At 41.7% G+C, this 26896-nt stretch overlaps 1 protein-coding gene across 3 annotated transcripts in view; it reads right to left on the bottom strand.

Annotated features, from left to right (window-relative positions):
* Positions 1 to 26896, bottom strand: part of LOC120994998 (bile acid receptor-like) — a 200763-nt gene that overhangs the window by 63144 nt on the left and 110723 nt on the right. For all 3 annotated transcript variants that reach the window (XM_040423939.1, XM_040423940.1, XM_040423941.1), the window contains one exon: positions 12008 to 12137. In XM_040423939.1, the coding sequence (XP_040279873.1) occupies positions 12008 to 12137 (130 nt within the window). The remainder of the gene's footprint in view (positions 1 to 12007; positions 12138 to 26896) is intronic.

The following is a 26896-nucleotide window of genomic DNA, read 5'->3' as shown; positions in this document are numbered from 1 at the left end:
CCACCCCCCTTAGCTGGTGGTAGATCAGACGATCAAAGAGGAACACATTATTCTCAAGGATGAATTGTTGAAGTATGAACTCATTATGTGGCCATAGATGGGTTCTCCGCTGTTTAAGGAAGTCTCCTACAGCCCTACACCCCTTGTCATGGGGTATAGAGCTGTAGAGCGCCTCCACATCCAAACTGGCCAACAAGGTATGTTCATCAATTTGAATACCCTCGAACTTCTGTATCACCTCCATTGAGTCACGTATATATGATGGAAGGGATAGCACAAAGGGACGTAAAACCGTATCGACATATGTGCTGATGCTATACGTGAGGCTATCCATGTCTGAAACAATAGGTCTTCCCTTGAGGGGGGAAAGACCTTTGTGAACCTTAGGAAGGCTATAGAAACAAGGCATTTGTGGATGTTTTGGGAGCAAATATGCATATTCACTCTTGCTTAAAAGTTTTTCTTCACATGCAGTCAATAGGATGTGTTTCAACTTTGTATGGATGGCAGCCATAGGGTTACTCTCCAGGACACGATAATAATGTTTGTCCTTCAGAATCTTCAAACACATATCAATGTACTGCTCAGCTCCCAAAACAACCACATTCCCCCCTTTATCCGAGGGTTTAATCACTATAAAGGGGTCCCCCTCAAGAGATAATAACTCCTCAGTTTCTGCCTTGGAAAGGTTAAATTTTCCCCTTCTATCCCCTTCTACTTGTTTAAGTTGGTCCGTCACTACCTTAAGAATAATGTCCATCGCTGTATGGTCTCCCAATGGTGGATTTTTTATAGATGGGAGTTTTAATTCTGTGAAAGGACCTTCCCCTATTACTCTATCACCCTCCTCCATCATTGTAGCTAACAGACGCACATCAGGTAATTCGTCGATATTGATCCCCAATTCAACACATTGCTGTCTGTCGTGAGTGGAGAAGAATTTTTTCCATTTTAGTTTCCTAATAAATAGGGTCAGGTTCTTCACTCTTCTAAATTCATCAAATGTGCAGGTCGGGACGAATGAAAGGCCCCTTTTGAGCACCTGCACCTCTGCTATGTTTAGGGGTCTTTGTGAGAGATTCATAATTTGTAAATCATCTGTATATTTGGCAGATTGAGATGTCGCCAGATTTCTATCAGAAACTTTATTCATGGGAGGTTGTCTTATTGATTCTTCCGATCCCTCAGACCATACGTTGGTGGTCCTTGGGGGATCCCTAAAAAATTCCCTCGATTACGGGGTCTCCTATTTCTACCTAATCTACCCCTATTTTTTCCTCTACCTGAAGAAAAAATGGGGAACTGTTGAGGGGGATATGGGGTAATTTCACCCTCTGCTTCACCCTCAGAAGACGAAGGTTCTGTTTCCACTTCTAGTGTCCTCGTTGTTCTGGCCCCAAATTCTAAGCTACGACCCTTCTTGAAATCTGCGGTGTCTCTAAGGAACTGGATATGTTTCCTCTCCTTAAGCTGCGCCGTGAAACGCTCAATATTCTGCTGGAGGATCAGTTCCTTACGGGCAAAGTCTGGATTTCCAGAGAATTTGCTAGTTGCCGCTATTTGCTCTTCGAGGGCCTGTGTATTTTTATTATACACAGTTTTTTCACCCTCCAACAGCAATGTCATCAGACGCAGCAAACTATCTATTGATTCAGTTTCCCACTTTTTGTAGAATTCAGGGGATCTAATCCTTACTGCTGGTAGAAATGGAATCCTTAACCCCCTGGGTACTATTTCATTTCTGATATAGATCTCTAATGTCTGAATCTCCCACCACCCCCTAACATGATCCTTGTATATCCTCGTAAGTTGTTTAAATGATCCTGAATCGATATAGTTAGTGTACAGGTCTCTGGTGGTAGATCTGCTTCCGAAAAGACTAATTTAGCTTCATCACTCCATTTTTCAGTACTAATGCCTCCTGCTAGAAAACCTGCCATTCCTGAATGCACGTACTAAATAAACAAATCACTGATTGGAATATAGTCCGTTTACGTTCACCTCTTAAACACTTTCACTGATGAACAGAACGTTTGTATATGTGTATGTTAAAACATAAACTTTATTGATTCACATTAAAATAGGAAGAGAGGAGGCGCATGCGCGAGGCTTACGGAGCAGACATGTCTCTGTGAGCTCCGCTCCGAACGTCGGTAATTACCCTATATTAGCGCCGTTCATTCGGCTCCACAAGCCCTGAGAAAGCATGCAGGGGTCGCAGAAGAATCCCCGAAGCAAGAGAGGTTCAAAAAACCCGGGAACACCACTCACAGCACATACCATACCGGAGATCTTCCGGACCACGAGACACTCCATCATGGCCGACAACGCGGCTCTTCCTGCGAGCCCGGCCTCTTCAACTGAGAATGAACCTATCGTGGATACAGGCTCCTCACAATCGGGTCAGGCAGAACTTTACGCCAATATCGCAGCTCTCTTCAAAACTGAGCTGACCCAGGCGGTAGCAGAGTTCTCCCGCCAGATTAATGAACTGGGTAACAGAGTTTCTGACCTGGAGTCCAGAACGGATGAATTAGCGGATGCCTTGGGCGCTGACAGAGAGGATATCGACGCACATTCACTCCAGCTTCAGGCCCTCGAGTCAAAGATTGAAGATCTGGAGAACAGATCAAGAAGAGGGAACCTACGTATAAGAGGGTTGCCTGAATCCTTCCAGGACATAACGAGCACAGTAAGTGCATTATTTATAGCTTTACTTCCCCAGACCCAACCGAGTCAGCTAAGAATGGATAGGATCCATAGAGCGCTGGGGAAGCCGCGTATCCCTGACACTCCCAGAGACGTGGTTTTAAAGCTACACCACCCGGAGACAAGAGACATGATCTTGAATGCGGCGCGAAATATGGCGGCCTTACCCGATCTCCCGCCAGAAGTGCACATCTATGCCGACCTAGCGCCCACAACACTCCGTAAGCGTAGGGAGATGAAACCAGTCACGCAAGCACTTCAGCAAGCCCAGGTGCGCTATAGATGGGGGTTTCCTTTTGCCCTATCCTTCCAGCTCAACTCTCGCTCTTACACTATTCATACCCCTGATGAGGGGATCGAGAAACTACGACAAGCTGGACTAAAGGTAGATCGTCTAGATAAATCAGTGGCACCCCCAAAGCCGCAGCGCCCGGCCAGAGTTTGGACCCAGGTACCTACCAACGCTAACTCACTGAACCATTGAAAGTGAGACTCTGCTATAACTGTTTACCATGTTTTCAAGGAGGGACTGCTTATTATAATACTGGTTCGCCCTGGATTTGAGATCCATTATAAATGGTTACCTGCAGGGACATGACTCAGGACACTCGCCAGGGTTTCGACGAATCGGACGTTCTTGCTGTCCTCCTTCATTGGGCCATATTTTGTGGAGTCAGGGATTAATATTGTTCCCCTGATCTCTGCAGTAGGTCCACTTGTTATTGCAGGCCACATTAGGCCTTGCCATTTTTGCTGTACTACAGCATTGTTTATGTTGTTTTTGTTGTTTATGAATGTGTTTTTTAGTTTTCTTGTCTATATGGAGATCCTAACAACCATGACTAGATGCTCTCTAGGAACGAGGCAAATATTCACGCTAAGTTACACTATCTATTGCTGGGATAATGTTTAAAGTAATATCGCATAATGTGCGGGGTTTGAACTCCCCAGGTAAACGTAAAACTGCTTTTACAGCTTACCATAGACACAACCCAGATATCATTTGTATACAGGAGTCACACTTCACCACGTCTTCTCACCCTAAATACTTTCACCCTCAATACTCGAGATTCTTTTCCTCAAGCTTCCATAATAAAAGTAGGGGAGTAATTACTCTGATAAGGAATTCCTTCCCGATTCAGGTTAACGATCAGATTATAGATCAGGAAGGTCGCTATGTTATCCTGTTGGGAGAATACAAAGGGAAAACTATGTGTGTAGTTAATACATATGCCCCAACTGAAGACCCAATTACTTTCTTCACCCATATGTTTCACCTATTAGAGCCTTTACGGTACGATGAAATCATATGGGCAGGAGACTTTAATTTTGTGATGAATCCTCTGATTGATCGATCCTCTCAACTTAACACCCCACGCTCTACTGTATTGGGGAACCAAATCAGGACTGTTATGAAATCCCTCTCTCTGGCTGACTCTTGGAGGGAGTATAATGGCGGCCAGAGGGGTTATACGTATTACTCGCCAGCCCATCATCTCTATACGCGTATTGATCTAATTTTAATTTCATCATCCCTTTTGCCACACCTAACGTACTGCAGACACCAAGTAATATCTTGGTCAGACCATGACATGGTTGTAGCAGATCTTAACCCGACCACCCCAACTAGCAGGTTATATTCATGGAGGCTTAATGAGTCACTATTGACCAGGCCAGTCATACGAGACAGGATCCAGGACGAGTTAAAGCAGTTCTTTCTAGATAATTCTGATCAGAATGTAGACCCCACAACTGTCTGGCTAGCTCACAAGGCTTATATGAGGGGCCAGATTATAAAAGAAGCCTCACGCTTAAAAAAAGAAAAACAAATAACCTTACTAAACCTTGAATCCAAACTCAGCAGATTAGTAAATGCACACCAAAGAACTCCTTCACTATATCTTATAAGGGAGATTAAAAACACCAAAACCCAAATTAATATGATTCTTACGGACCAAACAGAAAAAGCCCTGAGGTGGACTGAATCCTACTACTATAGATTTGCTAATAAGCCCGATAAAATGTTGGCACGTCAGCTTAAAGCTAAGCAAACTATTAATCAGGTTTTTCAGATTAGATCTAAAACTGGTCAAACCTCTTCCAACCCCGAAACTATCTACCAGACCTTTCATGCCTTTTACCAGAAATTATATGCTAAACCGAACGACAAACAAGGGCAAAACTCCAATAACTTCCTAGCATCTATTAGTATGCCACAGATCTCTCCCGAAGCAGCACACGATCTGGGAAAAGCAGTGATAAACGAAGAGGTGGAATATTCTATTAAGTCCTTGAAGTTAGGTAAAGCGCCCGGCCCAGATGGGTTGTCTGCTTTATACTATAAAAAATTTCCCTCCCTCCTAACCCCGCATATCACAAAATTTTGTAATTACATATTGCAAGGTAACACCCCACACCCTGATTTTCTAACGGCCAACATAACAGTTATCCCAAAACCCAAAAAAGATCATCTTTCCACCTCCAATTTTAGACCAATTTCCTTATTGAATTTGGACACAAAAATTCTTACATCTATTCTCGCCCGTCGACTTAATAACCTGCTTCCCAATCTTGTAGGTAAAGATCAGGTCGGGTTTATCCCAGGTAGAGAAGCCCCTGATAACATCCGTAAAACCCTTAATTTGATACAAGTAGCAAACAAAGGAAAAACACCATTAGCTGTTCTGGCCCTTGACATAGAGAAAGCCTTCGACTCAGTTACTTGGGATTATCTTTACTCAGTCCTCCAATCCATGGGTATTAAAGGTCCATTTGTGCAGGCCATTAAAGCTCTTTATTCGACCCCAGTAGCCTATCTTAAGCTCCCGTCCCTAAACCCCTCCCCTATCCAAATACTTAGAGGCACGCGACAGGGATGTCCCTTATCCCCGGCACTTTTTGCTCTGGCAATGGAACCATTGGCCATCTCTATTAGAAACGATCAGAACGTAATGGGGGTTAAAATTGGCGAGAAAGATTACAAATTAAGTTTGTTCGCAGATGACCTTCTCCTTACCCTTACCAATCCACTAGTCTCTCTACCAAACCTTCTACGTCTCTTGGAAAATTTCTCAGAGGCCTCTGGACTACGAATTAATCACCAAAAATCAGAACTTATGTTATGTAATAATCCTCCCTCCTTGAAGTCTCTCCTCCTTAAAAATTTCCAATTTCACTACTTGCCCAATCACATTCCATATTTAGGCACATTATTACCAAACTTACCAAATAAGATGTACAAGCTGAATTATATTCCTTTGTACAGAACTATAAGAGATGACCTTAAAACTTGGCATAAGTTACCGATATCCTGGATAGGACGTATACATGTTATTAAGATGGTAGTCTTACCCAAACTCCTGTATTTATTCAGGACTATACCAACTCCAGTCCCAAATGGAGATCTACAAGGCCTACAAAGGGATGTGATGAAGTTCGTATGGGGCAATAAACGGGCTCGTATTGCCAAGGCTACCATGTGCCGACACAAAACACAGGGTGGCCTATCTGTCCCCGATTTCATTAAATATTACAAAGCAGCTAGATTAGCACAACTTTTTTTGACACACACCAAACATGAAACTCACCCATTATGGGTCTCGCTAGAACAGTCCCTTATATCCCCTTGGACATGGAAAGCTCTAATCTGGTCTACACTACCCATTCCAAAAAAAATCTGTACTGACTCACCACTATCATACCAGGCCATACTTTTATGGAGGTCGGTTCGGTTTAAATTTTCATTACAGTCAAAACCCTCTCCACTCATCCAATTGATAGGCAATCCTGCCTTCACACCGGGATTGAGATACACCAATTTTAAGTGGTGGACTGACAACAATTATACAAGTCTGCACAGATTCCTGGTTAGGGGGAAATTGACTACTCTGGGCGATTTTAAAGATAAAGTGGACCTCCCAAGCGATGAATCGTTCAGAGCTAATCAAATTTTCTCATTCCTTCAATCCCTGAAAATTGATAATCAGACATTAGACTTTACCTCCTTTGAACGATTTATCAATTTCTCTCTGTGTAGACAGGGTATGTTGTCTAGATTTTATAGCATGCTGGACCTTACACCCGAAGGGGTTCGTCTTCCGTATATGGTGGAGTGGGAAAAAGATATCCAAAATGAATGTCCACTATCTAAATGGTTTCTTCGTTCCCAGACACTGACCAAGACTTCATGGCAGACCACACTGGCAGAGACCTCTGTGAAGGTTCTTCATAGAACCCACTTAGTGCCATTTAGGTTGCACCGTATATATCCAGAGGTATCTCCATTATGCTTTAGAGGATGCAATAATGATGGCACGGTCTATCATATTTGGTGGACCTGCCCTCATGTACAGCTATTCTGGTCCAAAATTGGCAAATTGCTTACTACAATTCTAGGATGTTCCTACCAAATTTCACCAGCTTTATGCCTCTTAGGAGATAAACCTCCTGAATTAACTTTTGCCAAATTTAAATTGTCACAGTACATTTTAATGGCAGCCAGAATCCACATAGCGTTTAAGTGGAAAACAAATGTCTTAAGCTTCCAAGCAGTCTTAGATAGAATCAATAGGATACTTCTTTATGAAAAACTATCAGCAATTCGAGCCGACACTTTCGAAGCGTTCGAAAAATTATGGGAACCATGGGTCTCTTCAACCTACTCAGCCAAGATACAACATAACCTATCACTGTAGTGTGCATTATCCAAAGTGTTGTTACATCAAACTAAAAATAAGCAGGATGTGCATATTCAGGATGCTATCTAAATTCACTTGTGAATCTTTGCCTAAAGTTCTTTAGAAGAACTCCATTTGACAACTAGTTTTTGTTCTATGCATATTGTTTTTTAATTATTATTTCTTTGTATGTCTTTACTTGCTATATGAACAAAATGCTTGTATATCTACAATTATTCTACAATGCACCAAGATACATTGTTGATGTTGAAAATAACTTTTAATAAAGCATTTGAAACATAAAATAGGAAGAGAGTGAATAACTATTGCAAATTAATCACGATAAGGACTAACCCTTGCTAAGCTATACACACAGCTGAATTGGCAACGGGTTGGCCAGAGAGTCCTCCTTCAGAAACACCCCCTATGCCTGACTGTGGGGTGTGAGGAGAATTATCACTGACTCATAAATAAACCCTGTGGTCCTGTTGTGACCAACTGCCAATTGCCAAATTGTAGCTTGCAGGGTAAGGAGTCCAAATCACCTGTTGGACATTCACCACAGCTGTGGTCGTGATGTAATGCACCTACAGACAAATACTGGACACTGGGGGTACAGAGGCTGTAAGTGGGGCAAAGAGGGGGACTAGATCCTGAATGCAGTGTTCTATCTGAGTACTATAAACTTGAACTCACACTGTTTGAACTTGGATACCACCCCTAAATGCTCCTATTTTCTACCCCAAGCAATTACTCCCTCACAGATACTTTGTGTCCGGGACGGCACAGCGCCCTAATCCTAGCAGCTAATTCAGTATGTGCCTAAATATCGCCCAGTAACGCTCAACGCGTTTCTTTAAATCATCAGGAGCTCAGGGCAGAGGCCTATGCCCTGAGCTCCTGATGATTTAAAGAAACGCGTCGAGCGTTACTGGGCGATATTTAGGCACATACAGAATTAGCTGCTAGGATTAGGGTGCTGTGCCGTCCCGGACACATAGTATTTGTGAGGGAGTCAGTGCTAGGGGTAGCAAATAGGAGCATTTAGGGGTGGTATCCAAGTTCAGACAGTGTGAGTAAAAGTTTATAGTACTCAGATAGAACACTGCATTCAGGATCTAGTCCCCCTCCTTGCCCCACTTACAGCCTCTGTCCCCCCCAGTGCCCGGTATTTGTCTGTAGGTGCATTACATCACGACCACAGCTGTGGTGAATGCCCAACAGGTGATTTGGACTCCTTACCCTGCAAGCTACAATTTGGCAGTTGGTCACAACAGGACCACAGGGTTTATTTATGAGTCAGTGATAATTCTCCTCACACCCCGCAGTCAGGCATAGGGGGTGTTTCTGAAGGAGGACTCTCTGGCCAACCCGTTGCCAATTCAGCTGTGTGTATAGCTTAGCAAGGGTTAGTCCTTATTGTGATTAATTTGCACTCTCTTCCTATTTTAATGTGAATCAATAAAGTTTATGTTTTAACATACACATATAAAAACGTTCTGTTCATCAGTGAAAGTGTTTAAGAGGTGAACGTAAACCGACTATATTTCAATCAGTGATTTGTTAGAAAGAGAGATGCACAAAGAGAAGTAAAACAGGGAAACCTTAAATTTTTACCATTTTATAATGTGCGAAAATAAAATGTTTAAAAAAAACAGAGTACTATAATAAACAGTCTAAGATTATTAACATTTATGTAATGATACTTAGGTCTTAAGTACACAGATCAGGGTCATTTATAAAGCTCTGTATGTCAGTTTTATGCCGTTAAGTCACAAATATTGGCCCACAATATTTTTTGCACAAAAATGTGTGACTTTTTGTGATTTTATGCAGCTCTTGAAAACAGGAGGGGGCCTGGTTAGATTGACAAGTAGTTATAGGACAGATTTATGAAATTTGACTTTTTTTTTAAAGTTGCAGAAATGTTGCAGTATCACCCTAGTAGTGGGGCAGCAGAAAAACTGGAGTAACCTCTCTAGACAAAAGTGCTATTTTGAAAAACAACGAGCGATGTTAAAAATTACGATAACGCAGACTCAGGCAAAACTGACTTGAAAAATTCCCCAAAGTATAAATCTTCCCCACAATGTATACAATATTACTAATCTTTTCAAATAGACTTGATGCAAATATTTCCTACTGTTTTGTGTCCACAGCTGCTATGCTGAAGTATATATCTCCATAGTAACAGACTACTAACTAAAGCTTGTGTAGTCTGATTCTGCAGTAATACTATACACAGGGCGGTATAGAAGCTGTAGACACCAAAGGGTAGGGGATTTTTTTATTAAAGGGACTCTGTCACCACTTTCTAACCCCCCCTTTTAAAAGTATTGTTCTCTCCATGGCGCCCTTGTGATTACAAAGGTGTTGTTATAACATAAATTCGCCGTCTCGTTTTGATAAAAATACCTTTTATCTAACCTGTCAATCTTGTGGATAAGGTGCCCAGGGCGTTTCTGAAGGTCTGAAGCTGCCGCCCGCCGCCGCCGTTGGTGCCCAGCTCCTCCCCTGATCCTTTCAGCGCCGCCTGAATGTAAAGAAATCCGCCTCCGGCTCTCGCTCAGTGCCCCCTCCTCCTTTTCAAAGATCCCGCGCATGCGCACAGGCCTGTGCCTGATGCGCCCGTGCGGACATTTAGAATCAGCCTCATTAAGCGAAGTGCGCATGCGCGCACTTCGCTCAACCTCCTCATAAGACGAGCACTGCAGCCAGCCACTCAGAGCCTGCGGCTCCATACAGCGCTTGGCAGGCTCTGAGTGGCTGGCTGCAGTGCTCGTCTTATGAGGAGGTTGAGCGAAGTGCGCGCATGCGCACTTCGCTCAATGAGGCTGATTCTAAATGTCCGCACGGGCGCATCAGGCACAGGCCTGTGCGCACGCGCGGGATCTTTGAAAAGGAGGAGGGGGCACTGAGCGAGAGCCGGAGGCGGATTTCTTTACATTCAGGCGGCGCTGAAAGGATCAGGGGAGGAGCTGGGCACCAACGGCGGCGGTGGCGGGCGGCAGCTTCAGACCTTCAGAAACGCCCTGGGCACCTTATCCACAAGATTGACAGGTTAGATAAAAGGTATTTTTATCAAAACGAGACGGCGAATTTATGTTATAACAACACCTTTGTAATCACAAGGGCGCCATGGAGAGAACAATACTTTTAAAAGGGGGGGTTAGAAAGTGGTGACAGAGTCCCTTTAAGTCTAGTGCATTGGAGTGACTAAGAAAAAATGTTTTCAATGTTGGACATAGCCTAATAATAGCATTAGGGGGTTATTCATACATTGAAGCAACCAAGTTGGTCACTGATATGGTGCTAATTGGTTGAGCAGGTCTTTTATGGCAAATCTAGTGTGTTGAGCTGGGACCAGGAAGTGGAGAGTAGCAAGGTAAGAAGGAACATTGTAATGGCATTGGTGAGGGATCGCTCAGGGCGAGTATGGTTTCTTAAAGGATTTATCAAAGACTATAAAATACCCCCCCATATGCCTGGGCCCTCACATTGAATATACTTACCTGGCTCCACACTCCCTGTGCCTCTCCTGGTCCCTGCACCGCCGCTGCAGCTTCTTCCCATGTGCGGATGAAAACATCCGGTGTCGGGGGAAAGGGGGGGGGAGCCTCACTAGCATCGCAGGTGACGCTAGGGAGGGTCATCCTCGTCCCCACATGCCATTGGCAGCTCACCCCCCTCCACAATACCAGATGTTTTCATCCGCACACGGGGAAAAGCATAAGGTAAGTATATTCAGTGTGAGGGGCCCAGCCATATGGGTGAGCCTTTTATAGTCTTGGATAACTCCTTTAATCATTTTTAACCCCCCGTGAGCCATCTAAAAAAGAAAATGTGTACTTCTGGGCAGCTCCTTTAACTTATGAAGTGCATTTACAGTTTCTGTTCATTTAGTTACATTTACAGTCTGACGGTGTTTCATATTTTATTGTAAAAAAAATCAAAGCAAACGTTCTTGAAAATATATTTCTCATGAATCTGCAACAAGTTTTACTCTATCATGAACTTTATACATGGAATGTGATTTTCTCCAGACCACAAAAGCCTGTTTTATTTTTTATCTGTCAAGTATGCTTTTTCGGTTTGAAATGGGTAAATCCAGTATACTATGCACATTCCACAACAAGCAGCAATTAATGGGATACACAAAGTACTTTTAATAGAGATCATGCTACACACATTCAGGTCAAGTTCACACAGGGCATCCTTGTGGTGTGTTTTTTTTTCAATAACTGAAGACATGTGAGTGTGTAGAATTCTATCAATTCCTATATTTTGAACAGTGAAACTTTAACATTTTCTGAAGTGTGGCATGCCATATACTGGGCATTGACAACAAGACTTTGCTCATGCAGCCCAGTTTTGGTGTATGCTTTTGCATGCATTTACTATATTCCTTTTTTGGATCCAGTCCTGGGTGTGGGAAAATATATAAAGCACAAAACTATTAAAAAGCAGTTGTAGACTTGGCCGCAAGTGGGGTTTAAAAGAGCAAGAACAATGTTTTGTTTTGTTTTGTTTTCTGTTATTTTTACGGATATTCATATTATTAGAATATTATTATGAACAACTAGCTGCGAAAACCTATTTACTGTGTGGATAATTTAACTTACCGTAATAAGGTAACGGTTCAGAAAGACAGTATGCATCAGGAACTGTTACATAGCTGTTTGCCATGGTCTGCTCCAGTTTTTCCCACTGTCTCATTAACACGTATTTTTTATGCTGTTCTGCAGAGAAATCCTGTAAAGAAAATAGAACTGTCAGACAAATTTATTAATTATGTGGATTTTTTTCAAACTTCGCTTAGTTACCCATTTTAATTAAGTAATTCAGATCAGTATGTGAGTTGATCTAAATTTGATAGAAAAAAAATTAAGCGATAGGTTATGCTTTGAGTTCAGACGTTTTACCTCACCTGAGCTTTTTACACTAATTCCAGAATAAAGAAACCAGTGAATACCCATGACGCATTCTCACCAATGTACTTATACCAGGTGACTTAAAATAGATTTTAGTTAAAGGGGTTGTCTCGCCTGAGACAATGGGGGTATATCGTTAGGATGGTGGGACCCGCACCTATCTCCTAAACAAATCTCCTAATCTCTTAAACAAAGCCACGAAAGTGGTGGAGGGCATACTCCATTCATTTCTATGGGGCTCGGCTAGTTCCGTCGTGCCCATAGAAGTGAATGGGAGCGCTGGCCAGTCAGTCACGGTGTGCTCCCATTCACTAGTATGGGTAGAGCACTTGGTGGTGGCCGGACCAGAGTCCTCCAGCCACTACTTTGGCCTGCTCCGTTCTCAATATAGGTGCTGGTCCCTGCGGTGGGACCCACACCTATTAGACAATAAGGGCATATCCTAGCGATATGCCCCCAATGTCTCAGATAAGACAACCTCTTTAAAACCCAAAGAAGAGAAGGCGCTAGCTACTTCCTCTCTCAATGATGTCACCATAAAACTATACCCAGCATTCCTTATTTTTAACATACACTACTGTAAAATGAAAGAAGAATACCTGGAAAACTTAATGTGATTGAACTTAGATTGACAAAGTGTAAACTCCTAGTGGTGCACGGACAATGATCACACAACCAAGGTGGTGCACCCTTTATTTTGTGTTCTGCAGCAGGGTATTTGTTGAGACAGGGTCACATTAATACTGGGTGGCATTTCCACTCGCTGTGATACAGGCTGCCACTCTGGCATGGTAAAGGTCATACATATGCTGGATATCATCCTGTGGTATGCCATTCCAGGCTCTTTTAACTTGGACCCATAGTTCAGCCAAATCAGTTGTTGGTTGTGTAATCATTGACCAAGCACCTCTAGCAGTTTTTGGTACGGCCACATGGTCAGGTTTCCTGATGCAGTTTTGGGAAGTCAAAATGAGTGAATTTAAAAAAGAGATGTCGTATCTGTTCTTTATACTTTCTCTCCTTTTAAAGCCACTTCTGATTTTTTGCTTCCAAAACTACATGCAAAATCTGACCACATTCTTATTTCATTTTCCGGTTGTGTATTGAAAAGAAAGCAAACCTTATAGGCTATAAATTAGGGTGAAAGTTGGGGTTTATAAAACAGAAATCCAATGCTTCTTAAAATCCAAAGGCTTAATTCAAACATATTAAAAGCCAGGGATGCAGTCAATCCATCTCCACGTTTCGAACACAAAAGGTTCTTGTTCACTTGAACCATTTGACAAAGTATTACAGATTTGTGATTGCTATAAATTTAAATCTCCCACAGAACAATCAGGACTCGCATACCCCCTAAAGCTACCAGCTTAGGCTCTGTTCACATGCATTAGCCATATTGTATTTTGTCTAATGTGATAGAAGAGCTGAGCAATTGCTAAATCACGTTTTTTTCTCTTTCTCAAAATGACATGTGCACTAACTGTTTGCTTATTAGCTTTATCAGTTTTAGGTTTGTTTCGATGTATCTTCAATCATTCTATTTGTATTAACAAATTAGATGTTATCACTTTTGCCATTAATGTAAATGATGCTTAGTTGGGAATCCTCAGAAGTTAATTACTGGCTTTTGTTGCTGTTGCCTCTGTGTGGGGGCTGTTGATGTTCATTAAAAATACAGTTTTGCAATTATATTAAAAGTCTGTAAATATCAAAGACACATTTTTGTGTGTGTGCCAAGGAGATTTGGAATTCTGGCTTGAGAAACAGTAGAATGGAGGAAGTGGTAATGTGTCCTAAAAACAACAGACATTATCATATTTTAAATTTTTTGTAAAAGCCCTTTTCTCCCCGTCTTAACCTTTTCAGAAAAGCCTAATGATAATTTATTAGCAAATGTGCATCTTTTTACAGATGACAGACCATGATAAACTTTGTAAAGTAGCAGAAGACAGCATGCAGTGGATGGCACATGGTTTTCTTAAAGGGTTTGTACAGGCTACAACTTTTAATGTCATATCTTCAGGATAAGTCATCAATATAAGTTCTATGGGGTTCTGACACCCTATACGGTGTACGGAGTAGAATCAGAAGGCTCCATACACTGTGTAGTTTCCACAGAGTATGGCTTTATGGAAGAGTGGCTAGAAAAAAGCTATTGCTTGGGGAACTTTCACACTCGCATTAAGCTTATCCGTCCTAACATTTGCACATGTGTGCTGCCGGTAGTCCGCCCCGGCCCCATTCACTATAATGAGGACCGACTGGAGATGTGGCCGCAGCACGGCAAACATGCCGAGTGGCGGCCAGACTAAATCCGCACCTATTCACATGGGGATTTTTTTTTTTTAACAGCCAGAGAATTGCAGCCGTCAAAAAATAGAACTTGTCCTATTTTTGTGCATTTAAAATTGATGGCCCATTTAAAAGCCATATAGACAGGAGTGCACCTGTGTAATGGCCGTTAAATACGCCTGCAAGGGCCTTTCGGGGGATAAAGTAAAAAAATACCTCATTCACTTGTGGGGGACATTCACAACTTGCTCTTCAAACCCTCGCTCCTCACTGGATGCAACAGAACCTGCACTCCCAGCGTCACAGGATCACGCTGAGAGCACAGATCCTGCAGCATCCAGTGAGGAGCGAGTGTCCCTGCATGTTAAAGTGGATAAGGTGAGTATTTTTGTTTTCTGCTATTGTGGATGGTTTGCTAAAGGGGGCATTTTAACCCCTTAGGGACTTAGACGTACCGGTACGCCCTGTTTCCCGAGTCCTTAAGGACTCAGGGCGTACCGGTACGTCCTAAATTTAAATCGCGTTTGCGGCGGGGGTTAATCGCAACAGGATGTCCGCTGAAATCATTCAGTGGGCATCCTGTCACAACGCCGGGGCCGCGGTTTGCGGCTTTTACCTTATCCGGCGGGCGGCGGTGCCATCAGGTCCCCATGCGGCTGTAGGGGGGACCCGATGGCATGGAAGGCAGCGCGATGCCTTCCTTAGGCATCTTCGCTGCCTTCCGGTGACGAGCCTGTGAGATCCAGCCCCCTGGATCTCACAGGCCGGAAGCTGTATGAGTAATACACACAGTATTACTCATACAGCCAATGCATTCCAATACAGAAGTATTGGAATGCATTGTAAAAGGGATTAGACCCCCAAAAGTTGAAGTCCCAAAGTGGGACAAAAAAGTTTAAAAAATAAAGTTTCCCCCCCCCAAAAATTAAAAGTTTCAAGTAAAAATAAACAAAAACGTCATTTTCCCCAAATAAAGTTTAAAAAAAATAGGTAAAAAATAGGTAAAAAATAGGGGGGGGGGGGGGGGAAGTATCCATATTAGGTATCGCCGCATCCGTATCGACCGGCTCTATAAACATATCACATGACCTAACCCCTCAGATGAACACCGTAAAAAATAAAAACTGTGCTAAATAAACCATTTTTTTGTCACCTTACATCACAAAAAGTACAACAGCAAATCAAAAAGACGTTTGCCCACCAAAATAGTACCAATCTAACCGTCACCTCATCCCACAAAAAATGAGCCCCTACCTGAGACAATCGCCCAAAAAAAAAAAAAAAACTATGGCTCAGAATATGGAGACACTAAAACATCATTTTTTTTGTTTCAAAAATTATATTATTGTGTAAAACCTACATAAATAAAAAGAAAGTATACATATTTGGTATCGCCGTGTCCGTATCGACCGGCTCTATAAAGATATCACATGATCTAACCCCTCAGATTAACACCGTAAAAAATAAAAACTGTGCTAAATAAACAATTTTTTGTCACCTTACATCACAAAAAGTGTAATGGCAAGCGATCAAAAAGTCATATGCACCACAAAATAGTGCCAATCAAACCATCATCTCATCCCGCAAAAAATGAGACCCTACCTAAGATAATCGCCCAAAAACTGAAAAAACTATGGCTCTCAGAATATGGAAACACTAAAACATGATTTTTTTTTTGCTTCAAAAATGAAATCGTTGTGTAAAACTTACATAAATAAAAAAAAGTATACATATTAGGTATCACAGTGTCCGTAATAACTTGCTCTATAAAAATATCACATGACCTAACCCCTCAGGTGAATACCGTAAAAAAATAAAAATAAAAACGGTGTAAAAAAAGCCATTTTTTGTCACCTTACATCACAAAAAGTGTAATAGCAAGCGATCAAAAAGTCACACGCACCCTAAAATAGTGCCAATAAAACCGTCATCTCATCCCGCAAAAATCATACCCTACCCAAGGTAATCGCCCAAAAACTGAAAATATTATGGCTCTCAGACTATGGAAACACTAAAACATGATTTTTTTTGTTTCAAAAAAGAAATCATTGTGTAAAACTTACATAAATAAAAAAAAAGTATACATATTAGGTATCGCCGCATCCGTGACAACCTGATCTATAAAAATATCCCATGATCTAACCTGTCAGATGAATGTTGTAAATAAAAAATAAAAACGGTGCCAAAACAGCTATTTCTTGTTACCTTGCCTCACAAAAAGTGTAATATAGAGCAACCGAAAATCATATGTACCCTAAACTAGTACCAACAAAACTGCCACCCTATCCTGTAGTTTCTAAAATGGGGTCACTTTTTGGAGTTTCTACTCTAGGGGTGCATCAGGGGGGCTTCAAATGGGACATGGTGTAAAAAAAAACAGTCCAGCAAAACCTGCCTTCCAAAAACCGTATGGCATTCCTTTCCTTCTGCGCCCTGCCGTGTGCCTGTACAGCGGTTTACGACCACATATGGGGTGCTTCTGTAAACTACAGAATCAGGGCCATAAATATTGAGTTTGGTTTGGCTGTTCATCCTTGCTTTGTAACTGGAAAAAAATTATTAAAATGGAGGATCTAACAAAAAAGTGAAATTTTGAAATTGTATCTCTATTTTCCATTAATTCTTGTAGAACACCTAAAGGGTTAACGACATTTGTAAAATCAGTTTTGAATACCTTGAGGGGTGTAGTTTCTAGAATGGGGTGGTTTCTATTATGTAAGCGTCGCAAAGTGATTTCAGACCTAAACTGGTCCCTAAAAATTGGGTTTTTAATAATTTCTGAAAAATTTCAAGATTTGCTTCTAAACTTCTAAGCCTTGTAACATCCCCAAAAAATAAAATATCATTCCCAAAATGATCCAAACATGAAGTAGACATATGGGGAATGTAAAGTAATAACAATTTTTGGAGGTATTACTATGTATTATAGAAGTAGAGAAATTAAAACTTGTAAATTTGGTATTTTTTTATAAATAAAAATGAATTTTTTTTACTTCATTTTACCAGTGTCAGGAAGTACAATATGTTACGAAAAAACAATCTCAGAATGGCCTGGATAAGTCAAAGCGTTTTAAAGTTATCAGCACTTAAAATGACACTGGTCAGATTTGCAAAAAATGGCCAAGTCCTTAAAGGGGTTCTGCACTTTCATTTAACTGATGATCTATCCTCTGGATAGATCATCAGCTTCCGATCGTTGGGGGTCCGACACCCTGGACCCCGCCGATCAGCTGTTTGAGAAGGCAGCGGCGCTCCCGCAGTGCCGCGGTCTTCTCACTGTTTACCGCCGGGCCACTGACGTCACGACTAGTATCAACTAGCGTGGGCGCGGCTAAGTCAGTGGGCCGGCGGTAAACAGTGAGAAGGCCGCGGCGCTGCTGGAGCGCCGCTGCCTTTTCAAACAGCTGATCAGCGGGGGTCCCGGGTGTCGGACCCCCGCCGATCAGAAGCTGATGATCTATCAAGAGGATAGATCATCAGTTAAATTAAAGTGCAGAACCCCTTTAAGGTGAAATAGGGCTGAGTCCTTAAGGGGTTAAAATACTGGGGTCACTATGGGGGCCATTTTCTATACTGGGGGCACAAAGGGGGCCATTATTTATACGGAGGGCACAAAGGGGTTGGAATAAAAAAAATATATATGAAATTCATCAATTTTTAATTCCTGTTTTTAACGGCAGTTAAAATCTAGTGCAAATTGCATGCAAAACAGCCGTTAACAACAGATAAACGGCCGGAAAATGGATGCACACACTGATGCAAAATGGCCATGAAAAGCTGACAGTTTATCCGTTTTTAACAGGCATTTTTTTCACTGTCTTGTGAATGTACCCTAAAAGTACACAATGAACCCCATAAAAGTAAAACATTGCCTTTCTAACATGAAATAAGTGACCAAAAAACCATATGTACCCCAGAATCCTTACAGGACTCCTAGGAGAGATAGCTAGAGTCTTGATTACCCCACCCACACACAGGACATCGGCACGCTCTGTGTGACCTCAAGCTGTGTGACCTCGGGTCCCAGCCTAGCAGGCAAACTACTGAATCTCAGGAGCAGCGGCCGAAGCAGGAGAAGTGAGTTGATTTATTTATTTTTTGTCTGCTCTGATTAACATGGGGGTCTGATCTGAGGTCTGAATGGGGGTCCTTCACATTGGGGGTATGATCTGAAGTCTGAATGGGGCTCTTTTTCACATTGAGGGTTTGATCTGAGGTCTGTTTGGGGGTCTTATGAACATTGGTCTGAGCTGAGGTCTGAATGGTGTCTTATTATCATTGGGGGTCTGATCTGAGGTCTCATTGGGGTCATATTAACATTGGGAGTCTGAGCTGAGGTCTGATTAACATTGGGGGTCTGATTGGGGGTCTGATCTGATGTCTACTAATAAAAAAAAATAATAATCTTATTGTCCTCCTCTAAAACCTTATGGGCAGGTGCGTCTTATAGGGTGAAAAATATGGAATATTATAAAGCTGAGCTTCTCTCCCTCTATCATATCCTGCTCTCGGATAAGTCACTAAAAATCACCTGATACTTTAAAAGGTACCTAGCATTTTCACAATCTTTTGGCATGTTCAGGTGCTGAGATTTGCACTGATCCCTAACAAAGATGCAGAAGTACTTAGCTGATCACTATGTCCCATCATATCACTTAAACTGTCCTTGGAGAGTCGATGGAGAGGTGTATGGATTTATAAACTTTATGGGGTTTCTTAGAATCTGCAGACTGTCCACTCTGATTGCCATCGGTCCCATGTAATGTAATATTAAGGATATGGCCAGTATCCTGATAAACCTCTTCTGGCAATACCATGACAGAGTAATCTTGAGCTTCAATGGATAATTTCTACATATGCAGCCTCTGTTTTATGAAATTGATAGGGAAGCTATAGCACACTTCTCCCTTCATCTTGTTTCCTCTTTATCTCTCTATACCTATAATTAGCAGGTACACAACCGGGGTGAGCACTAGCTGTATGTGGGTTCTAGGTGAGTTACAGTAGACCCCCTATCTAGCACACCCTAGATCTGACAAGCATAAAGTAGATACCTCTACTATTGCCATGGTCCTCAAGCCCTATGGGCCCAGGCCCAGGTTTGCCTAGTGCTGTAGCTGTGGTTTTGAGAGAAAAATTGCTCAGGGGCTAGATAATGTCAATCCAGTTTCTTTCCTATCTGACATGTATTTGTCTAGTAGGAGATTTCCTTCCTCACTAGGTTTGCATACTGAGTTATTTAGGATTTTCATCTGTCCTCCTTTATAAAAGATAGCGGATGTCAAATGATTATTGATCTTCACTTTACGCAGGCTGAGAATCCAGCAGATAATCGCTAACAAGCATTCATAAAAACGCTTGTTAGCAATTATCTGGCATTGTCAATGTACTGCCGATTACCTAATGAATAAGTGAAACGCTCATTCATCAGGTAGAAGATCATTTGTGCAGGAACAAAAATTGTTTGCCAGCAGCAGATTGTGCTTTAACAGCATCTGCTGCTGGAAAACAACTAGTCAGTATGGGGTGAGCAATGGCATTAGCGATCACTCCTCCGCATACTCTGGAAGATTTACATGCAGCAGTCTCCTCCACCAGCGAGCAGGCGATTGTCAGGATGGAACACTTCCTTCCTGACAATCTGCTGCTGTTTAGTCCCCTGTAAAGGGACCTTTACACTATGCAGCAAGGTAGTGCTTAGTGAAGTTATGAAAACTTTGATTCGGCTGCTTTGCCGAATTTCACAAAGAAATTTGCTTCATGACAAATTACTTTGTCACCTAGCACATTTCTTTGTAAGTAGCGGGTGCAATGACGGGAAACAGCGATTGTGCTGATCGCGGCATCTGATGTAAAAATGGTGGCCTTTCAGGGGTAAAAATAATAATACTCACCTTATATGTTTGAGTGCAAGGAGGCCGCTGCAGCCATCTTGATTGAAGATCCCATGCAAAATCTTGCACGAGATTTTGCACGGAATCATTAATCAAGAACGCTGTGGTGGCCTCTTCATGTTTAAATGGATGAGGTGTTTTTTTTTTTTTTTTTACATCATTTGAGGGAAAATTGATTAGTTACCATGAAGCACAAGGTAATTCGGCTTCTTGGGGAATCGAATATTCCCTGAAATTCGGATCAAAGTTCACTTCAATACTTCAATTTACTAAACCCTAAAGGTAACCACTACCTGACATTTTTATCTTCCAAATTGATAACTTTCAAAAAACAGCCTCTAAATTACTTACAAGGATGAACCGTAAAAATTAAGATGTGTACAGATTATTAGATTGATGGAAAACTGATCCAGAACTACGTTTCCATGACATCTGTCTGCTGCCCTCTGCAGTGTCTTATTGTTAGGAGTTCAAATTGAAGGATTCACCTCTTACCTTAACTTAACTTTATAGGACATTTTTCAAGCGATTAACTAAGCTTGATAATCCCTCTGAGATGCCTACATGGGTAAAAATTTAATTTAAGTCAATATATTTAAAGGAATTTCAGAAAGATTTGTAGAAAAGAAACTCATTAGGAATATATTGTTTTAGGGGATTGAAAATCTCAGCCCTGGGACACCTTTAGTAAGTAAATTTCATTTCATTACATGATCGTTTTAAATTACTTCCTGATGATTTGTGTGCACACAATAAACATATAAGATTCAGAGGGAAGAATGCAAGTCTGCGTTACTTAACGTGTAACTTTCATTTCGGTTTAAAGAGTCTTCTATCAAAGCTCTAATTGAGCTCTACTATGGAGATTCTGTCTTCAGTGCTTAACTGAGCACTAAAGATGCCAGTGTTTAAGTCAGATAGGCAGGGTGATAGATAGTGATAGTAAAGGCTGAATTACACAGCCCAATTCTGCAGGTGATTGTCAGGAAGGAAATGTTCCTTCCCAGCAGTCGCAAGCTTGCTAGTGGAGGAGACCACTGCTATTACATGCAGCGATCTACTCCGCAGCATGGTGAGGAGCAATTGATATGCCATCGCTCACCCCCTTGCTGTCTAGTTGTTTGCCAGCAGCAGATTGGGTTTAAACAGCACGACTTGCCTCCTCCATTTTTAAACGTAATGAAAGATTTAAATTGCCCGATGAACGAGCGTTTGCAGTATTGGACTGCCAGATCATCCTGCGAACATTCGTTAATGATAAACTGTCCGAAAATTGGTCAGTCTAATACAGGCTTTAGGCCACATATCCATAGTCAGGGACTAAGATAGTGACAAGAGGTGGCTGGAAGTCTCTGTATGTTACACACAGGTGTCCTCTGCAGACTGAAGACATTCTCATTAGCAGTGCTATTAGCAGGTTTGCTGAGAAGACTCTTTACTTCCTGTTTTCTAGTACACAGAAGCATTTTTCCCTAATAAAGTATATTACAAAACATTTTTTAAATCCCTGTCCCTGTAATATATTAAAAATAAACTGAAACAACAGGTACACTTTAAATTAGAATTCCCTTCTTATGAGGGTCTGACCTCTGGGATACCACCCATCTTGTGAATGCGGTATTTCTAATGCAAAATGCTAACCTTCACCGATCAACCATGAACAACAAGTTGTTCAGAAGACATCTGTCTAAAAGCCCTGAATGGCCATCTTCACTTTGAACTTGTAATATGCATTGCTTACCAGAAACAAATTCCATAATATGGTGTAATGTAAGGTGACTGAATTATTTGTTTGCTCAAAAATGGTCTAACACTATTAATAACCTGTGGAAAAGGCTTTATATATAGTTGGTGCGGTCCTGAACATCTATAAAGAGATTGTAACAAGGCATCTACCTGCTTAAAAGGCATCTGTCACCTCATACCACTATGTCAAACGGTCGACAGTTGTCCAGCCGCGCTTGTAAGCAGAGTCCCATGATGTCTCTGTCATCATCATATTTTCCGTCAATCCCCCGAAAAATGACTTTTTATAATATGCTAATTACCCCCTAGGTGCAACAAGGGAGGTGCCGCTGTACCTCGATGCACCCTGTATTCTATGCTGAGCCCCACCTCTGTGATGGAGTGTCCCTGAAGTCTTGCGGGATCGGATTCTGTACAGGTGCAGTAAAGGAATGGGAGACCTCCAGGCAGATGGGCAATCTCCATTCCTTTACTGCGCATGTACAGAATATGGTGCCACGAGACTTCAGGTACTGCCTGTCCTGTGCATCACAGCAGTGGGGGTGCAGCATAGAAGACAAGGAGAGGAAGCCTCTAGTTGCAACAAGGGGCAATGGCACCGCCCTTATACCAATGGGGTGATTTTCATATCACAAAAAGGTTTTTTTCAGAGGATTGATGGAACATATGGAAATGCCAAAGACATCATACTTACAAGTGCGAATAAACAGCAGCTGTTGCCCATTTGACAAAGTGGTATGTGGTGACAGATAGCCTTTAGGTCCATTTAACAAACTTCCTCTATTATTTTTCATGAACAAATGTCATTTTCAATAAGATCAAGAAGTGTTTTTAGAAATAAACACTAGAAACAGCATTGTTCCTGTCAATGCTGTGTCTGGTATTGCATCTCATCCCTATTTACTTGCAAACTATTGACCTATTCTGAACTTGGGCTACTCTTATACCAAAGCTTCCTCCATTCTACCTTGTTGGCCCAATGATTGCATGCCTCTATCTTTGTCTTTCCACAGCACGTTCAAATGGTGGATTTTTCCATCAGCATAACCTACCGTGGCAGCCATGACCGAAGTTGGAAATCTGTCGCTGGTTTCTGCCGAGGTTCTGCAATTTGCATGCACCCGCATACACCAGCAGCTTTATCCCATGTAACAGGGCTAATCTGTTCATGGTGATCCTCTACAGTGTAAAGGATGAAAGCAGCGGAAGACCTGATTTAATACTGGCGGCAGTGCTGCTGCAAAAATCTGTCCATTTCAGGGAGTATTTGCTGCAGACTGGATTTCAGTTAGACCTGCTGCATATTGCTATGTGTGACTGTATCTTAAAGGATAGGGGAGAAAATCTAAAAAATCTTGTTTGTTTAATATTCATGGAGCTTCATTAATGTGGTTAGTTAAAAGAAGTTTTTGGTTGTGAACATTGCTGACTCATAGTTTATTACTAAAGACCCCCCACATTCACTTAGCCTCAATTCATCTTATTTAACCGTATTTCATTTAACTCCTATGACATCTTCTTTTAAACTCCATTTGCTTTCAATAGGCCTGCATTCCTTGAAATAACTCCCATCCTCTGGGGACATGTGACTGCAACTCTGCTCCTTCTAAAAACATCATAACCGTAACTTCAACTGCTTTCAATATCCCTTAGGGATAATCTAATAAAGGGAAATGAAATAGCCAACCAGTGGGAGGCTAGAAGAATTCATTAGCAGGTCATCTGATTATTGAAGATGTTCTTGGTAGCTAAACATTCCTTGTTGTTCAGAATGACTTCAGAGCTCGACCAAACAGAAAGACAAACAGTACGGGGTTAAAAATGATGCATATTGTGTTGCATATAAATGAGGGTAATTAAAACAAATGGACTGCAGTTCATTTATCTAATTGGAACTAGGCATTTTTAGAGCGTTTCTCATAGTTAAGCAACAGTAGATGATTTGTATATAAACATTCTCAGGGCATAAGATATGACTGCTAACATGCATAAACAGTGTAAGAAGATAAGTGCCATTTGTTCCACCTTGTATCCCGATCCGCAAATTTATATATAACAACTTTTTATTATGCCTGAACACTTTGTGATTATATTGTGATTGCCATTCTGAAAAGATTTCAGCAGTTAATTAGCATGTACAGATCTATCTACTGTATTTATCTGTCTATCTGTATTTGTTCATTCTCTCCCTCTCTCTGTCTATCTATCATATACATAAAGGATATCTATCTATCTATTTCTCTATCTATCTTACTATCTATCTGTTACGGACGATTGACATGGACCCACTGTGAAAACTGACTGGTTTGGCTGTGGGCTAAACCTCAGGGATTGTCCTGATGGCCCCCTGATACAGGGATCTGGACTTTGCTGCAGGGAACCAACCAGGCTGCTACCTCCTAGAGTAGTCCTGATGTAGTTGGCAGCTGACGCCCAGGGGTCAGAGACACCGGTGTGAAGCAGCAAGGCATCAGGCAGTACTCAGTCAGGAAACAAGCCAAGGTCAGAGCATGCAGAGTTTGTGTGTATATGTGAAAGAGGTTTGAGGTATGGGCAGGTGGCAATGGGTCAGTATGGTTAACAAGCTAAGCTCAAGACAGGCAGCTGAGTATCAGAGTCGGTAGGCACGCAGAGGTTCGGTAAATGGGCAGACTAACTGAGAATCACACCTTCACTGGTAAACTAGGAACTAGAAACCTAATATCAGGCACCCTCCCACTAGGGCAGGTGTCTAAAATACAGTGGAACATTCAACCATTGTCTGGGAAAGAATTTGGGTGCACATGCTGGCCCTTTAAATGGCCAAGAACGAACGTTCGCACTCCCTAAAGGACAGGGCAGGAAACCTAGCAGCACAGTGCAGGCCACGGCCTGTATAAGATTTCCGCCAGCAAGAAGAGGAAAGATAGCAGAAGCAGCAGCCAGGAGCATAAGTGTTGTGGGGCCCATGTCCCCCAGGAGGAGTGGACAGCAGCAGACATGGGACATCAGAGCAGTACTATCTATCTCATATCTATCTTTTCATTATTTATTTACCTCATATCTACAGCATGCGCCTCTAATTTTGCCACATCTCATGTCACTGCAAACTAGATCAAGAGTACTGTTAGAAGCACCAGTCTTGATAAATAGCTCCCTTTAGGGGAATTTATGATGCTATGCACTCCAGAATTCTGGCTTTAAAAAGTAGCAAAATAGGGCTTTTGTGACTTTATGGGGTTACTTATGCAACATTTTTGGTACTACTCACTCCAGTTTGAAAAGTAGGTGGAAAAGTGGCTGTGGTTAGCTATGTTAATCAGTTTCACTCCAGATTTATCAATGGGGCTTTTTTAAAGTCACAAAAAATCCCCACACATGCTATAGTAGGTGGTGGTGTTGAAAAACTGAAGTAGCATTTCTAGACAAGTGCTAAGTAAGGCTAGCTAGTAAGTGTTAAGTAACACTAGCTTTTTTTGCGGATCCGTTATGGCTCTGCAAAAACACTTCCGTTACAATAATACAACCGCATGCATCCGTCATGAACGGATCTGGTTGTATTATGTCTTCTATAGCCATGACGGATCTGTCTTGAACACCATTGAAAGTCAATAGGGGACAGATCCGTTTTCTATTCTGCCAGATCGTGTCAGAGAAAACGGATCCGTCCCCATTGACTTACATTGTGTACCAGTACAGATCCGTTTAGCTCCACTTCATCAGGCGGAGAGCAAAACGCTGCAGGCTGCGTTTTGGTGTCCGCCTCCAGAACGGAATGGTGACTGAACGGAGGCAAACTGATGTATTCTGAGCAGATCCTTTTCCATTCAGAATGCATTAGGGCAAAACTGATCTGTTTTGGACCGCTTTTGAGAGCCCTGAACGGATCTCACAAATTGAAAGCCAAAACGATAGTTTAAAAGTAGCCTAAGATGCACCAAATTTAACAAACAACATACGACATTTGATAAATTTGGTGTAAAATACGTCAATGCAGACTACTGCAAAACTGACTTCAAATATTACTTTCATGATAAATTCTACCCTTTGTGTTTTACTCCATCACCATTGTCTTTTTTGCTGACTTCAAATATGAAGATTCTTCATCACGTTCAGAGGTTGGAATCCTGTCATGTCTAAAGGGTGGCTCACGAAGAGTATATTCCCACACACCAGATATGTTGCAAAAGTTGTTCCAATTGTCCAATTCATCTGATTTGTAGAAATCTATGTGCATGTTGCAGAAATAACCATATTCAGATGTATGAAGAAGTCTTTTCAGCCACAGAAATTTCTACACAAAGAGTATTAGGCATGATGGAGGCGATACTTGAATCAAAACTTCTTCCCATATTGCCATATATAAATTTGCGTAGCTGGGTGAGAATTTCGCCCCCATCGCCACAACTTTTATCTGTAGGAAGAAATGTTTTTCTTTCTATATGGCAATGTGGGAAGAAGTTTTCATTCAAGTATCGCCTCCATCGGAATTATGCAGTTGGTGGCGGTATATCGATGACTGTTTTATCTTATTGAGGGAAGACAGGGACAGTCTAGAAAAATATTTGAGAACGCTCAATCAGAACCAATGGGGAATAACGCTAATGTGGCAGATTAGTGATATCTCAATTGATTATCTAGAAATCACTGGTAATAAGGATCAGGATAC

This window comes from Bufo bufo, chromosome 3, assembly GCF_905171765.1.
Source record: "Bufo bufo chromosome 3, aBufBuf1.1, whole genome shotgun sequence".
Taxonomy (NCBI): domain Eukaryota; kingdom Metazoa; phylum Chordata; class Amphibia; order Anura; family Bufonidae; genus Bufo; species Bufo bufo.
The sequence above is the reverse complement of the archived record's forward strand: the minus strand, read 5'-3'. Positions and strand labels throughout refer to the sequence as shown.